Below are 17,850 nucleotides of genomic sequence, written 5' to 3'. Positions count from 1 at the left end.
TTGCCACTGCCATGTAGTGGGTAAAGACCAGGAATGTCGCTAAACATCCTGCGACGCATAAGATGCCTGTCTCAATGTCAGTAAGTGTGGAGGCTGAGAAACTGTTCTAAAGATGTACATACTCATAATTTTAGCTTACAAAATTACAGAACAGCCTCCTTGTCATTCTGTCTCACCATGAAACACAGCTTCTAACAGATTAAACTAGAAAAACAACTCAGTAATTTATGTTACAGAGCCCTCTTTTGTGAAAAGGTTTCTGAATTTCCATACAATGTTTATTAAAAATCAGCTCTTAATGTCTAATACTAAATTTTTTATAAAACCAAAGGTAACTTTGGTTACTTTGCTATCCCATAAAATATTTTCAATCTGGTCGTGTGTAAGGTAAGGCAAACAAAGATATGAACAGCTAACTATTGCTACTTTAGAAGAGCATATAAGAAAACTTGACCAGATTAAAATAAGTAGAATCTAGATGAAGATGCTAAACGGAAAATTCCAATTTCCTGGGATTATAAAATAAAAACAAAATTTGGATTTTCCAAAATCAAATTATGTAGTTTTACTGAATCTTAAAAATGATATCTGCAAGCTGTCAAGAAGGAAAAAAAGAAAACAAACCAACAACCCAACGCAAACCCAAAAAAGGTACAGTTAGAGAATAAAGCTACTTACTAAAGCAGCAACGTACACTTTGTAGACAGGGTCAGCACAGACCATTGACAAAACGTTGCAGCATGCCTCCACCACATCTCCTGAGATACTGGTCTGGGAAGACCCACTGGTGGCTCCAGCACTTGGACCGCTTCCGCTACTGCTCCCAGAATTTCCAGTGCTCTCCCCATTTGCCAACAGCAGAGCCCCACTAACGTCGTGGGAAAGACGTCTGAGAGCCATCTCTCTTACATTCCAGTTTCTAGAAAATAAGCAGCCAACGAGTTCCATTCCAAATACCTATAGTCAAACAGACAAAATGAATTCAATGTGAAGAAAAACTAAAGTGTTTTGAATTAAGTATGACTTTTGATTACTAAAGGAAAATAGGACATTTCTTAAATCTTCACCATACTATAAAATTTTCAAATGTGTCCATAAGAACCTACTCAAATTTAACTAGTAATTATCAAAAGTCCTTAACATTTATTAGCTCCAGTAAAACTAAGAGTGAACACCATTAAGTAATCAGATAGATATATATATATTTCTGTGCTCCTGTACTTAAACTAAATGTATCTGTGAAGAACCCCAAATTTTTATTTTTGTTAACATAGTTTGCAGAGAAAAAACTGAAGCAAGATTTTAAAAGACCAAATCAAGAAAGGTACTAGAGCAAGGTGTTTAAGAAGTTAACAGAATTTCTCTTACTTGGTTAATTAGAAAAAAATACAATGAATAGAGTGGAAAAACCCAAAAGACTAAAAAACAACAACTGTGTTCAAATCAGCAAAGGATAATGAAAAATACATATAATAATTGAAGTGTATATCATTATAGTAATTACTACCACTTCTGCAAAGCCAGAAAGTCCTGAAAGAAGGGGTGCATGGTCTTGACATTATGGATCAGTTAGCTAAAAGTAAACAATGTCTAAGATAACATTATATGAAAAATTTCTAACTATTAGAGACTGAATAAACATGATTTGGGGGAAACAAATAATGACAGTTTTTGTGTGTTCTGTTTTAGAATGATAGTAAAGGAGACTTAAATCAATTAGAATCTAGTGAATTGATTGTATGCCTAGCACTGTTAAATGGGGCTTCTCTGGTGTCTCAGATGGTAAAGAATCTGCCTGCAGTGTGGGAGACCTGGGTTCGATCCCTGGGTTGGGAAGACTTCTTGGAGGAGGGCATGGGAACCCACTCCAGTATTCTTGCCTGGAGAATCCCCATGGATGTAGGAGCCTGGCGGACTGCAGTCCCTGGGGTTGCAAAGAGTTGGACAGAACTGAGCGACTAAGCACAGCACTGTTAAATAGCATACCACGAGTCTTATGTCTTATATGATATTCCTCCTAAAAAAACAAGAATATATAGCTTAGTCCAACCTACAGCTTAAGCAAAACAAACTAGACCTCTGCCTTGAAAAAATGGCATCCAAGACTCAGTATCAACTTGAGAGTTTTCCTGAGGAATCATGAAGGGGCAGGTGAGGGGCTATGTTAAATACCATTAATGAATTAGATAAAATATTTATTAAGTCTGTAAATTTTATTAGAATCCTATTGGGTTGTTAACATGCTAAGAAAAGAGAATTCTAAAGCTTCAGGACTATAACAGTCACAAAAAGAAAAAGAGAAATTCTACTGTTGTATGTATAAGTGTAATGAGTTAACCTGTGTCTGCTTACAAATTCAATAGAATTTACCAGATTATCAAAAACATTTTATTTCACTATAATCTATTAGAGATATTGTCTGGTTTTGGATTATACATTTTAAAAAATAATAGACTAAGCAGATAACAACAAAGAAAACCATTAGAATCCAACCAACCAACTGAAATTCTGATCTACTAAGGATGAGAAAGCATTTAAGCAGAAGAGAAGGTAAAGGAATGGAAACTACTCTTACAAATAAAAATGACTAATATACAAGGTAAATGCCATATATTTTTTCTTATTCATCCATTCATTAAGTATTAAGTACCTGACATATGCCATGAGAATACCAATTGGAGAAACGGAGTTTAAATGGCAACAAGTGAGAAAAATAACAAATTCTTGGCAGGAGTGGGATTGAACACTGGAACAAGTTGGTATTAAATGGTTCTAGTGTCTATCCTTGAATAAGGATATTCACTTTTATGTCCCTTAGTCTAGAGGTGGGAGGTGAGACTGCAAAGAATTTTTAAAGTTCCAGCTCTATTATAAGTGGCATAGTATTAATATACATGCGTGCGTGCATGCTTAGTTGCTCAGTCGTGTCCAACTCTTTGTGACCCCATGGACTGTAGCCCGTCAGGCTCCTCTGTCCATGGGATTTCCCCAGGCAAGAGAGAATACTGGAATGGGTTGCCACTTCCTTCTCCAAGGGATTGTCCCCACCCAGGGACTGAAGCTGCATTTCCCACACCGGCAGGCGAATTTCTTACCAATGAGCCACCTGGGAAGCCCCAGCAAAGTATTAACACCAAAGGTCAAATTAAAATTTTCAGTGGAATACAAGTCATGATGGAAGCAAGCAAAAGTACTTTCTTAAATTATAAACTGGGGAGACAACTACATTAACTAGCCTCAAATGGTTCTTTGAGGCATGAAGAACAAGAACTACTTGCCTGAATCCAAGGCTCAGCTAAATCTTTGTAAGAAGGAGGGATCTGCTGAGTCCCGTAATGAGTAAGGGTAAGACTGCCCTCCTGATTCCTCCGCTGGGACCCAGCCAAGGCATGCTGCTGGGTGGTCTGCTGCTGTGGAGCTCGCAGGGGAGAAGGGGAATCCACAGGGCTGGACAACTCGTGGCTGAATGAAAAGTGAACAGAGATTGCTAAGAAGAATTAGCAGATTTAAAGGACACTGTGAGAGCATTTTTATTCTTTATTAAACATATCCAAATCATTAACGCATAATTATTACCTGTAGAAATCGTGGGATCTCCACTTCGACCTACAAAGGGGACATATTAAAGGTTCTCTATTTCTTCTACATTCTTCTGCCCCTGAAAAATTATGGGAAAAAAACTTACAAAAACATAAATGTTTAACATTTACTATTTATGTAATAATTATTCATAATGGCTAGTATAGGGTTTATATATGGAAGGAGCCTCAAAACTTATATAACGTTTACCTAAAGGACGTTTACCTATAACGTTTACCTAAAAGGAAAACGCAGTAGGCTAGATTATTCTGATGCTCGTAATTTTTGCAAATGCTATTAGTTATGTAACAAGTATCTTATTTACTGTTTTCCAAAACATCCTGCCCACTTGATAATCTGGTCACATCATGCAAACCTTGCTTTGACGTTACCCTCTCTGGCACGCCCTGCCCAGGCATTCTTCCATCCCCTTCCCTCCAGGTGCACCCACCAGATCGGAACTGTTTCTAATTCTGTGCACGCCTTTCATTACCAGGGGTCACACTTTATAACATTTCTTTGCTCACACAGCTCATCTCCTAACAGATCTAAAGTCTTATTTGTTGAGAAGTTCACACAGGGCCTAGTTATGTACTTCTTTTCGCCCCTCACCAGTGTCGCCAAAGGCCATGTTAAAATCCTACATCATACAGTTAGCTGTTAGAGGAACCGTGCTGACTAAGCACAGGGAGAAAAGGCGCCACGTACAAATGGACATGCAGTGGTGGTGCAGCTTGTTCCTGCAGCCGTCTTCACACACTGTAAGACTTTCTTCATCAAGCATGCCCAACAAGCAAATAGGACACATCTGTTCCTCTTCATCTTTTATACTATAAGGAAGGGGACACAAAGGCATTAACTACAAAAGAATGTTAACAGAATTAAAGCCATATGCTAAAAACAATTTTGGTTTCTTCACACTATGAAAAAATTCATTAGAAATTCTTGTTTAGGAGCGTTGTGTACATAAACTACTTGAGAAGTATTTTTGCCAACAAAGGTTCGTCTAGTCAAGGCTATGGTTTTTCCTGTGGTCATGTATGGATGTGAGAGTTGGACTGTGAAGAAAGCTGAGCGCTGAAGAATTGATGCTTTTGAACTGTGGTGTTGGGGGAGACTCTTGAGAGTCCCTTGGCCTGCAAGGAGATCCAACCAGTCCATTCTGAAGGAGATCAGCCCTGGGATTTCTTTGGAAGGAATGATGCTAAAGCTGAAACTCCAGTACTTTGGCCACCTCATGCGAAGAGTTGACTCATTGGAAAAGACTCTGATGCTGGGAGGGATTGGGGGCAGGAGGAGAAGGGGATGACAGAGGATGAGATGGCTGGATGGCATCACTGACTCGATGGACGTGAGTCTGAGTGAACTCCGGGAGTTGGTGATGGACAGGGAGGCCTGGCGTGCTGCGATTCACGGGGTCGCAAAGAGTCGGACACGACTGAGCGACTGATCTGATCTGATCTGATCTGCTGTTATAATATACAGTAATTTTGAATGTGGTTTAACCTTTCCTTGCTATGAATATAATTCAATAAATGAACTAAATCTCAAGAGATATATGTATCACCCAAATTTTGTTAGTGCACCTTTTGAATAAATGAACTACCCTAAGATCTATGTATAAACATACTACATGCCAACACTGTCAAGATTTCAAGTATTGGAAGGACTGTAGAACTCATCTATTCCCCATCCTTAAGTATGAAGGCCTATTTCAGACACTTTTGGTGAGTATATAATCTGGTCCAACTTTCCTAGAAAAAAATCTAGAAACAACTGTTTTTTTGATCCTCTGAGGCATTTTATTTGTATGTATTACATCCCTAGAAAAAGAATCCAAGCATTTTCCCTCCTGTGTGTTTTTGTCTTGCTTCTTTATGGTCCATGATGCCAGGTAGGATTGTCAGTACAGTGAAACCAGGCTGATGGGACAGAAGCAGGTTATGCTGCCATTTTTCTAGATCTCTGAGGTGGACATCAAATCTGGGGCTGATCTCTCCTCCCTTGTTTAGCCTGGCTGTGAGGTTCCCAACAATTTTCCCAGCCCTGTGATCATCGATGATTTCAAATTCACCAATGTAACCATGCTTCATCATCACAGTTAGAAACCTGACGATGACCTGGATGATGAGCATGGCCTAATAAGCATCTGGCATTTGCCTCTCTTTTCAGCATTATTGATACTCTTGAAAGTATCAGCCAGGACATTCAAGCACATCATTATGGCAGCATGGAAAGATGATGGAAAGAGCTAGAAACAACTATTCTTAATGTACACAATCTTTCAATTAGACTTCTAGGAATATACCATAAGGAAATAAAGATACAAATAATAAAGATATATGTGTGGGAATGTTCATTACAGTACTACTTAGCATAATGAAAAAAAAAATCAACCAAAGGAACATCAAAAGGAGGTTAAAAAAAAAAGTACACCCAGACACTATGAAGCCTTTGAAAAGGATCAGAGATCCATACATAATGACAAAGAAAAATATTTATAATGTACTATATGATGAAAAAATAGCAGATAACATGACAGAATTCTAACTTGTACAGAATGGTTTCATTTATGGCAAAACTGTAACTCTATTATGTGTATTTGACTTATATGATAAATATAATTATACTGTATATACCATTCCCATTATATACAAAGTAAGTATGATATCAGTAAGAAAAATATTAGCAGTAGTAAAACAAGCAAAGAAGATAAAAAGGCAGCTGACTTAAGAAAGACCAATAGTGAATAAACATAAAAAGAGAAGTACAAAATACATGTTATATTAATAAAGCTCTTATTTTATTTGTCTTTGGCGGGGGTGGGATAATCTGACTGACAAAAATTAAATAGGTTGATACTGATAGGAAAACAGGCTCTCATATACACTACTGGTGGGAGTGAAAAAATTTAAATTTTTAGAAGACTTTGCTAGTATTTCTTAAGATACTAAACATACATATCCATGACCTAAAGAACCTGTTTTCTAGAATGCTTTCCTTCAGAAATATTTCAAGTTAATAGAAAATCCATTGCATTTAATTAGGCAAAAAAAGAAAAAAAATAGAGCTGTTGTAAAGAATCCACCTGCCAATTCAGGGGACACAGAGACACAGGTTCAACCCCTGGGGTGGGAAGATCTCCTGAAGTAGGAAATGGCAACCCACTCCAGTATTCTTGCCTGGGAAATCCCATGAACAGGAGCCTGGCGGGCTATAGTACACGGGGCCACAAAGAGTCAGAAGTGACTGAGCATCTGAGCACAAATGTCCATTAATTATGGCAATAGCAAAATACATTGTGTTATATCCATATAATCTTACATGGCTGTAATAAGAAAGTAGTATATATTTTTGTACTGAGGAAAATGTTCTTGATATATAAAGTGAGAACATTTTTTTTTATTTAAAAAGCAAGTTGCAGATCAAATTATGTCATGACTTTATATTTGTTTAAAAATAATAAGATGAGAAGTATTGGGAGTAACGCAGCCATGCCCCATGCTGTCTGTGGCTACTTCAGCTACAGGGAAGAGCCGAATAGCTGTGACAGAGGCCCAGTAACCCTCAAAGCCCTAAGTATTTAAAGTATAAAAATGTTACCTTAATACCACCAGTTAAAAACCATTAAAATTTTTACTCATTTATTTAAGCACCTGTAATACCTTTTATATATAAAAAATGGGTTCATGCATGACAGATAGTATAATCTGGATTTTATTTCATACCATTCAATAGTCTTCAAAAGCATAATTTTAATGGCTGCATGAGATACTCATAATATGGGTATATCTTAACCATTCAGTTGCTGGATATTTAAGTTGTTCCAAGTTCTTCACCATAGTACTGTGAGAAACAGCCATATATGTAAGTCTTGGGCATTTTTCAGATTAAATTTTTTTCTTAAAAAAAAAAAAAATTAATACATATACTGGATTAATGACTATAAATATTTTCAAAAGTCACGTTACTTTTTTTTCCAGAAAGGCTATACCACTTTACATATATAGTAAAGCATATCTTATAAGAACTGAACTGTCTCATTACAATCTATTAATTCTGTAAATTAATCTGATATATATATATAATATATATTTTTAAATAAGCATTTTCTTAGTTTTTGATTGCCTGAAAAATTTTCATATGTTTGTTAGCCCTTGAAATTCTTCTGTGAAAATTCTTCTCATGCTCTTTGCCCATTTCTGTACTGGATCACAGGTTTCTATTGTTTTGGTGGTACAGTTTTGTTAATTATTTTTTAATATATTCAATCTGTCCCAATTCTGTTTTTCAGTGCTTCTTATATACTATTTTTAAATTAATATAAAATGTGATAAGATCTCCAGATAAATTTTCTTTTTCTTGATTTTAGTCTTAAAATATTTACTTTAGACATAAAATTCTGTGATTATATGAAACATTAACCTTCTTACCTACACAGTATACTCTTAGTTAAGATTACAACTTCTTCAGTTTCCCCCCTTGGATACAATAAATCCAAATAAATAAATTAAAAGAAAAAACCCACGAATTATGGCAGCCCATATTTAGAGGGTGCCTTTTTCATCTTAGAGAGAGAGAGACACTTTCTACTGGCTACCTGGTTTTAAGCATTAATTTCTTTTCCAAAATAAAAAGCTACAGAAATATGAATCAAAAGGAAAAAGGCTCTAGAATAAGTTTGGGTAAGGAAGCTTGAGAAATAAAGCTAATTTTTTCCATTTATTTAGAAGAAATGAAGGCTAAGAGAAAGAGTCTTCAACCACAAGTCAGGAGGGTTCGGTTCTGCGTCTGTTCACATGACCGGTTCTGGTTTTACTTATCACTGAACCATGTCAACTTGGAAATCTCTAATGTCCCCAAAAAACTCATAAAACTCTCATTCTAAAATCAATCCATTTAATAAAAAATAAGAAAATTCAAACATTTACTTTTTCCATAGATAAAAAAACACTTCTCTCTCAGTTCTTTACTTCATCATGCTCTTGCCTGATACCATCACTTTCTATTCCTCAACAATACGACACTATCACTTAGACCAGTGCTTCAGACTGAAGTTCCTGAGAACACATAGGAGGCGCCCTTCTAAAAAAAGGAGTACTCTTTTCTGGAGTAATTTTTAAGAACCTCATTTTTTTTTTTTTTTTCATTAAAACCAATAAAGAAATTTTGGAAAAGAAAGAAAACTGGCATGACTTTTTATGATAATACTCTTAATTTTTTCCACACCTGTCATATTGGTTTACAACTCAGATCTTTCAGGATTATGAGTTTAGTCTTATCAGCAATTAGGCAATGGAAAAATCTGAGAAGCAACACAGATTTTAATTAATAACTATGATTAATGGGTATTGTATCTCTTAATTACAAATGATTAGTCTCTCTGTTCGGAAGAGCCTACTTATGTTCTCACATGTAAAACAGGCTGTAATGAGGATTCCCTGAGGACTATCTATGAGAGAAGCAGTTATACCATGAAATTTAAAAATCCTATATTTGAAAGTGACTACAGCCATGAAATTAAAAGACGCTTACTCCTTGGGAGGAAAGTTATGACCAACCTAGATAGCATATTGAAAAGCAGAGACATTACTTTGCCAACAAAGGTTCGTCTAGTCAAGGCTATGGTTTTTCCTGTGGTCATGCATGGATGTGAGAGTTGGACTGTGAAGAAGGCTGAGCACCGAAGAATTGATGCTTTTGAAGTGTGGTGTTGGAGAAGACTCTTGAGAGTCCCTTGGCCTGCAAGGAGATCCAACCAGTCCATTCTGAAGGAGATCAGCCCTGGGATTTCTTTGGAAGGAATGATGCTAAAGCTGAAACTCCAGTACTTTGGCCACCTCATGGAAAGAGTTGACTCATTGGAAAAGACTCTGATGCTGGGAGGGATTGGGGGCAAGAGGAGAAGGGGACGACAGAGGATGAGATGGCTGGATGGCATCACTGACTCGATGGACAGTGAGTCTGAGTGAACTCCGGGAGTTGGTGATGGACAGGGAGGCCTGGAGTGCTGCGATTCATGGGGTCGCAAAGAGTTGGACACGACTGAGCGACTGATCTGATCTGATCTGATATTTGAAAGTAATTTTGGATAACCACTTTGCCTTGTACATAATTTATAAATAAATTACAGACATATTCTTTACACAATGCCTCAAGTTTGTTATCTCCTAAAGTGGTAAAACCTACCTAATAAAACAACATAAAAGGTGCTTGGCACAAAGTGAAAATTGATGAACAGTAGCCACTTACTTTATACCTTAATTTTTCTTATGAAATGGACATTTATTATATTCTGATATTTCAGGTGCCATTTTCAACACTGTAGGCTTCAGGACAAAATATCCAAATATACTTTGATGACTTTTAATATTTTTTACCCGTGATTTTTAACTTGAAAGCCAAGATTCAATAGTTAAGTCATTTTAAAGCAACGTAACAAGTGTGTGTGTGTATATATATATATAAATAAACCCTAAAATTAAAGAGTAACACTGCATAATGCTGTTAATTCCTTAAAAAGTACTGACCTGTTTTCTGAACTGGATGTAGACGTGCTAGATGACGACAATGTATGAGAATTTGACATGCGTGAAACAAATTTCTGGATGGTGTTACGAGACGGGGCTTTGATCCTTGAGCTACGCCTACTGTGGTATTTCTGGAACAAACTCTCAACCTAACATTGAAAAAAGACAGCAACATGACATTTGTGCCATAATGTACAGATAATGAGTTCTCTAGGTTGAATTATTTGGCTTTTATTTCATAAGTTTTTCACAAAGCCAATTTAAGAGCTTCAAAAATAAGAATACATATAGTTTACTATGAACAGTATTTTTATAGGTCAGTGTTTACTTTTTTTCACTCTAGAAGAAAAAAACTAATTAGTCAATAGCTTATAAGAGAACTATTTACAAACATCAAGTAATCCTTAAATACATTCATACCTCTGAAATGACCACTGTCTACTTAAATTTAAAGCTTATGGAAAAATTTCAGGAGTATCATAAAAATTAGTTGACAATTTTACTCCAAAGCATTTATTTAAAAAAATTACCTCAAAATTCTTTAAAGTTTTTCTCCATAACATTGGGTCTGAAGGTTCTAGCTGAAATACCCGGAGCATAACAAATAGCAGATGAATACAAAATGTTCCACGCCCACAGCTGCAGTTCTAAAGAGTTAAAAAAAAAACCAAAAACCTCTACTTTAATAAATCCGTGTTCCACTACAACTCCTAGGGTGATCCCTTTAAAAATATTTGCAAGTTTATTATACTAAACTTTCTATTAATTTCTCATTATCTTTATATAATAAGATATATAAGGATATGCAAGAAAAGCCTACAGCTATCTCCATGAATTAATCTCTTATTTTTGGTTTATTAAAAAGACCAGGGGCTTTCCTGGTGGCTCAGTGGTAAAGAATCAATCTACCAATGCAGAAGATAGGGGTTTGATCCCTGGTCCAGGACGGTCCCATATCCCTCGGAGCAACTAAGCCTATGCACCACAACTAGTGAGCCTGGTTCTAGAGTCCAGGAGCCGCAGCTACCGAGGCCACGAGCCACGGCTACCAAGGCCTGCACACCCTACAGCCCATGCTCTGCAACAAGAGAAACCACCACAATGAGAAGCCCATGCGCCACAATTAAGAGAGCAGCCCCTGCTCGCCGCAACTAGAAAAAAGCCCAAGCAGCAACAGAGACCCAGCACAGCCCTAAATAAGTTATAAAAAGACCAAATTTGTATTCTGAAGTATATCACATCATAGTAAAACCCTTTATAAACACATTAAAGAGTTTACAGTTCCCCAAATATTTTAACTCTCTTTAGATTACAAAAGAGAATTACATACTAATTTAAATTTAAGAATGTCACAGTATATTGAGTTAGTACCAGATCCTAATAAAATGTAAAACAGTGACAGCTCCTACCTGAGGCCCGATAAACACCCGGTATTTGTTGTCTGGGCTGTCTCCTCCAATCAGGAAGGAGTTGGGTCCTATCTGCTGCAGTAAGTACAGCCTGGCCCGCATCACTTTGTTCACACGGCGGTTTGTCTCCTCCGGGCTGTATGGTGAGAAGCCATCTGGTGAAGGGGCTCTTCGAGGTGGTGTGATTCTCCCACTCTGAAACTTCACAATATTTTAAAAATTAGGTAAATTGCTCCTAAGACGTTTACTCCTCCACAAGAAAAAAAAATGACCTAAAAAAGGTCACACCAGACCTTTTTTATATTCACCCCAAAATGCCTCAATATATAATATGATGGGACAAAATGTGTTTTGCAAATGCATTTGTCTGACATATTGCTATGAGTAAATTTTTAAAATCTGTCATCCCTAAAATAATAAAACTTTGGCCAAGAGAGACAAACATATGGTAATTTTACAAATTATAAGTATTTGACATCTTTGAAAAGTTTTATGTAAACCAAAATAAAAAGCATAGAAAATGTGCTTCCTAAACAGGTAAAATGACTTGTTTCTAGTGATGAAAATTAAGCATCCAATTTCCTGGCTTCCACTTAAGGGATCACTAAATGTGCTTCCTGTGACTGGTCATTTACAAACAGCTCCATGGAGTTCTCTGTGGAGGAGGAGTGGTAAGTGACTCTTCCCAGGTTAAGACATCTCACTGGAGGCTGCTGAAAATGCTCCTGTGTGAGGGTGATGTGTGTCACTCACTCCACTTCACTGACTCCCCTAGAACTTGGTCTTTCCATCACTGCCCAGTGGAAAGTCTAGTTCTTTTTGATGCCAAAAGAAACAGGTAAAAGGTAATAAAAGCTGGTAAGAAAATGAAGTGGTTGGAAGCCTGCAACAGGGCTGGTGGGAATGTAAAATGGTGTACCTGCTTTGTAAAACAATCTCATTTTGTAAAGCTTTGTAAAGCAATCCCACTTCTATGTATATACCCAAGAAAAATGAAGCTATGTCCACACAAAAATGTGTACAGAACTGTTCCCAGTAGCATTATGAAGCCAGAAGTGGAAATCAAATGCCCACCAACTAACGAGTAAATAAACAAAATATGCATATCCATACAATAGAGTACTATTCTACAATTAAAAATGATACAAGCTATACCGTGGATGAACCTTGAAAGCAGGATGCTGAGAGCAAAAAACCAGCCACAGAAGCCTATACATATTATAGGATTACATTTATATACAAGGTCCACGCAAATTGTATATAGTCAGGAAGTAGATTGTATACAGGTTGCCTAAGTCTGGGGAGAGACTGCTAATTAGTCTGGGGTTTTCTGCTGGAGTGATGAAAATATTTTAAAACTTATTGTAGTGATGGCTACAACTATGTAAATATACCAAAACTCAATGAACTGTACAATTAAATGCGTGAATTGTACACTATATGAACTGTCTTAACAAAACCATTATTTTTTAAATAGGCAGTTACTAAGAAGTAAAACAAAACCCAAAACAAGTACACATGCATATACTATTGGACTTGCTAAGTATTCACACTATGGATATGCTCACTAGATGTGCAAAATGATGCATGCATAAAAAATATTTTTGCAAGATTGCTTTTAGTAATGAAAAGTTGAGAAGGAACATAAATGTCCACTAGTATGTAGTTCAAAGAAGCCATGAATGATCTTTATCCAGATAATGAAACGTTAGGTAGCCGTTAGCATGAGGAAGTCACCTTGTCTAATATATATCCCAAAGAGGGTGTAGGGGGAGGGGAGACACAATTCTTTATTTGCGGTAGACTTTCACTTTGATGACCCCATGGACCACACCTCCCAGTATATTTATATACCCAACCACACTGATTCTGGGATTTGGGCATGTAACTAGATTTGGGCAATAAGGCATTAGTAAACATAATCCAAGTGGTGGCTTCATAAGCGCATCCATGCTGGGATTTGCTCTCTTGAATCACCTTTTTTTGTTCTTTGGCTTAACAGAAATGTATAGTCTCATAGTTCCAGAGGCTTGAAGTCCACAATCAACGATCAAGGTGCTGGCAGGGTTGGTTCCTTCTGAGGGCTGTGAGAATCTATTCCACCTGCTTTCCTAGCTTGAAACACTTGTTACAGCCCAATTTCCGTGTTATGAGAAAGAAAGGCCAACAGCCCCCAGCTGTTCCAGCTGAAGCACTAGACAGGGGAGTGAAGAAGCAGCCTTGGATATTCTAGCGTCTGCAGATGCCACAGGAAGCAGACATGAGCCACTCCTGCTGAGCCCTGCCCTATTTCAGATTTATGAGCTAATAAATGATTGTTCCTATTTCGAGTTTTTTAAAAAATAGCTACTTTAAATGTGTGTCCACATAAAGCTGATAAATACTGTTGAGAATCTTGGGCTTTACTGTAAATTTTATTTAAAATTTACTTTCTGAAGCGTTTATGTGCTTTAACAACCTTAGGTGTGAGGAAACCCAAATCTCCCCCTTCTGGTCACTATACCACAATTATTTTGCCATCACTCATTTGCTTTTCAAGGTTAGAAAGTTTTAACTCGCATTCCTACCAGTAGTAATCTCTCTGTCTTGGAGGGTCAGGACCTATCTTTTTACAAATCTCTTTGATGTCTGGCTCAATACGGAGACTGAATCAGAGTACTGAATCTCAATACTGAGATTCTCATCCATCCTTCTGCGTTCAGTCTGCTGTGACATGGTATTTTGGTTGAGTACATGAAGAGAATCTGGCCTCACATAGATATGTATTTGGGAAATCCTTTTCAAATAATAATGAATATTTGTCTTTGATACTACATCAAAGAAATGGTACATCTTCTAAAAGTTCATATATTTCATGGCACAATATACAAAAAAAAAAAAAAAACCCACAAGTGATAATACTATTGGCCTATTAAAAGTCTAAGTACTGAGAAGCTATCAAGCTGACAGTGGTTGGATATGAGTTTTCCAAAACTCTAATTTTTGCTTGAAATCTCAAGTTTTACCACTAGTGAACAAACAGATGAGTTGTTTTCCTTGAAGTGAGTCTTATTTAATTCTTTGTAAGAAAAATGTCTGTCAAATACCCAAGTGAGGAATACAGTTTCTACCGTCGTAGCTTTAATTCAGGCAAATGCACCAGCAGCTTTACTCACCACTATAAATGTCAATGCAGTGCAAGAGGCAAATAACATCTCAGTTTTATTACAGAATTAGTTTTGACCTAATGGATCCACAGAAAGCATCTGAGGGCAGGTACCCTGAGCCAAGGGTCTGTGGGCACACTTTGGGAATGTTGCTCTAACAGATGGTTTGCCAATCTTTCCTGTGTTATAAGTATGTTTTAAAACTGTAGAAACTTAGCACATTTGCTAAAACATTAACTTACGGGCACCGGAGAAACTCTTTTTCTCCTTACTCCTGGAGATTCAGATTTCACTGTGCGACCTGAGGGGGAGCTGCCAGGGGAAGGGCTGCGTCGGCCTTTGGGAGCTGAGGAAGCAGCGCTCGCTGGGCCCTCTCCTTGAGACTCGGCTGCCAAGTTATTAATTTCAGATCCATCTCCTTTAATAGGGATTGGTTTTACCACCTAAATTAAAATGCCAGTATTTTATTACTTAAAAAATTAAAAAAGAAGTAAATGTGAACATAAGATTAAGACAAGAACTGTTTTTAAAAATTATGCAATATTATACAAATACAACAGAAAATCTATCAACTTTTCTTTATTAGTTTAAGCTGTAAGTGTAAGGCTATTTTTAACCACACAGATTTCAGTCATTTAGGCTCCATCAATTGAATGTTGATAACATTTACATAATGCATTTTAAAATGTTGTCATACATGAATTTAAAAGATTTAGAATTAAGATCCTTAGATCCTACCTTAGAGATAAAACTTCAAAATAAAATTGGAAAAATCATTTTTCTTTTTTAAGTACAGTACAAATTGCTAATTAAAGGATTTTAGAGACACAGACATTAGAGGGCAGTGTTGCTTTAAGCATTACCTCTCCCACTCAACCAGAGGGATTACTCCTTAGAACAGTTTAAGTTGCTTAATGAGCACAGCATTAGCTACATTTTGTTCAAATGTCTAGAAAATGTCAAAGCAAATAAAACTGCATTGCATTTAAAATGAAGGGGGGAAAAAAAGTTTACAAGAGGATCTATTTATGCTTAATTTTCCACTTCCTCCTATGCTTTCTTCCTTCTAACAGGTAACTCACCACAGGGCCTCTCCTGTTTCTCCGTTCCAGCCATTCGTGCTTCCAGGCTGGCATACAGGTGGCCTTCAGTTTCTCCCTGATCATTCGTTCTTCTGGGCGATCGTCCATCTTGTGCAGTCCCTTGAGAGTTTCTTTATTCTCCATCTCACGACTGAAAACAGAAGGAAAAATAAGGAGAATGAAATTTATATGTGAAAAATAATTTTCAAGAACAATATGGTTTTACTTCATACTTTCAATGGACTTGTAGCTAAAAAGATAACTGCTAAAATCCCCTAATGACTTAAGCAAGATATGAAAATATTATTATGAATCATACTATGTTGTTGAATTTACACTGTAACATGGAGAGTGTTAAATGCTGCCTGATAACACTAGTTTAACAATGTCTTTAAAAAGTAAGGTTCTATTTAGAAGGTGCAGGCTTACTAGTAATCTTACTGCAGACCTTCCTTTGTTTCTAGGTAGTTAATATAAAGCATCTCGAGACATTAGGCACTGCATTAACACATTCATGAAAACCGCACTGTTTCTAATTACACCATTTTAACAAACTCAAGTATATGACAGACAAATATTTAAAGAGCATTTTACTACTATTTATCCCAGGAATTCCAATAACTTAAGTCAATACAGATAAAATCTGGAAAGTATGCTCATTTGCGGAAATAAGTTAAACATTTAATAATCTAGGTGAAACCTAACCACATCTTCTAATCCACAATATTTTTTCAAAGTCTAAATAATTAAACTTGTTTTCTCAGAAAATAATATGGTACTTGGGGTACTCCATATATAAATAGTAAAAAATTGCCTGGTAGAAACATTTTGACCTTTACACCATAATGTATTGTGGAGTTATAATAAAATATCCAGGAAGCTGGTAACTTTTGAGAACTAACTCTACAAAGCCGAATAGGTAAAACACCCACTAGCTTCAAAATACACTCATATCCACACACGGATATATGAAACACACAATACATACAGGCATGGATTTTAAAACCTGGTTTTATAAGGAAAGAGTTAAAGCAACTGCATCCTGGGAGAAGCAACAATTTAAAAAATACTCAGTTAACTTCAGTAACTATTTTGGAAATTCTGTAAAGCTACAGTTTTCTGTGTGTGTTTTTTTTTTAATTATACTGATAGGAAAAGGAAATATTCAAGGAAATACCAGAGATAATAACTGCAAGCTTACCAAAAAGTCAAATTCAAACTCCTCTACGAATATTCCAGCTAATCATTACTATAAAGCCGCAGTATTTGCAAAGCAGCAGCAAACAACAACAAAAAAACCAACAATAGCAACAACAACCTCCCCCCCGCCCAACAAAACCTACTTAAAACAGGCACTAGAAAGGAAATAACAGTTAACTGGTTTTACTTAAGCATCAATACTATGGAGGGAGTGGAAACCAGGGTGTTAAATACCTCTGTGCCTGAAACTGGCCTAGATATTTTTACTAATGCAAAGAATACATAACATCTGAAACTTGCAGAGGGGCATTAAGACACACCACATAGGAAAATATCTCCACTACACAGGCATAAAAACTGTCACAAAGGCAATATGGGAGGGAGGGAGGGAAGGAGAACGCTGATTTTCTTTAAGTATTTGACTGCTTTTCCGCTCTGAATATATCATAAAGTGTAAATGTTAGAGGCAGATCAGAGGAAGAGGGAGGGATGCAAGGGGAAGGAAGGAAGGGAGGAAAAGGAAGCGAAAAAGAAGGGGATAGGGACAGAAGTGGGGAGAGGGGAAAAGGGAGAGAGAAAATGTTTTCTCAAAAATTCATCCTGCTCAGTCGATCCTTACCCAGGGAAACTCAAATTTACAGGCAAGCAAATTCATGGGCTGACTGCACACTAAAAATTCATTTACAACTCTCTGGTATGAAAAGCACTTTCCACCCAATAACAATGTTGCAAGGCATGGCTTAAAGATTCCCAGGCTAGTACTCAAAACGGAAATCACACTGTAGAACCGCAGTTCATTTTTACACCAGAAGCTCCTGCAACCGTGCAAAGTACCATCTTTCCCCTGGTCCTAGATCTCTCCTCCCCAAATTTGTTTCATGAGCATCTCTTCTCAATTCTGTAT

At 36.8% G+C, this 17,850-nt stretch overlaps 1 protein-coding gene and 1 pseudogene across 2 annotated transcripts in view; both read right to left on the bottom strand.

The window, feature by feature from the left end:
- Positions 1–17,850, bottom strand: part of MAP3K1 (mitogen-activated protein kinase kinase kinase 1) — a 77,105-nt gene that overhangs the window by 15,455 nt on the left and 43,800 nt on the right. For both annotated transcript variants that reach the window (XM_070357497.1, XM_070357498.1), the window contains exons 2-10: positions 15,747–15,897; positions 14,907–15,107; positions 11,519–11,719; positions 10,640–10,756; positions 10,110–10,258; positions 4,288–4,409; positions 3,577–3,658; positions 3,279–3,462; positions 679–957 (exon numbers count right to left, since the gene is read on the bottom strand). In XM_070357497.1, coding sequence (XP_070213598.1) covers positions 679–957; positions 3,279–3,462; positions 3,577–3,658; positions 4,288–4,409; positions 10,110–10,258; positions 10,640–10,756; positions 11,519–11,719; positions 14,907–15,107; positions 15,747–15,897 — 1,486 coding nt within the window. The remainder of the gene's footprint in view (positions 1–678; positions 958–3,278; positions 3,463–3,576; positions 3,659–4,287; positions 4,410–10,109; positions 10,259–10,639; positions 10,757–11,518; positions 11,720–14,906; positions 15,108–15,746; positions 15,898–17,850) is intronic.
- On the bottom strand, positions 4,440–10,088 carry LOC138984185 (small ribosomal subunit protein uS8-like; annotated as a pseudogene).

Source organism: Bos mutus, chromosome 20 (genome assembly GCF_027580195.1).
Source record: "Bos mutus isolate GX-2022 chromosome 20, NWIPB_WYAK_1.1, whole genome shotgun sequence".
Lineage (NCBI taxonomy): Eukaryota > Metazoa > Chordata > Mammalia > Artiodactyla > Bovidae > Bos > Bos mutus.
The sequence above is the reverse complement of the archived record's forward strand: the minus strand, read 5'-3'. Positions and strand labels throughout refer to the sequence as shown.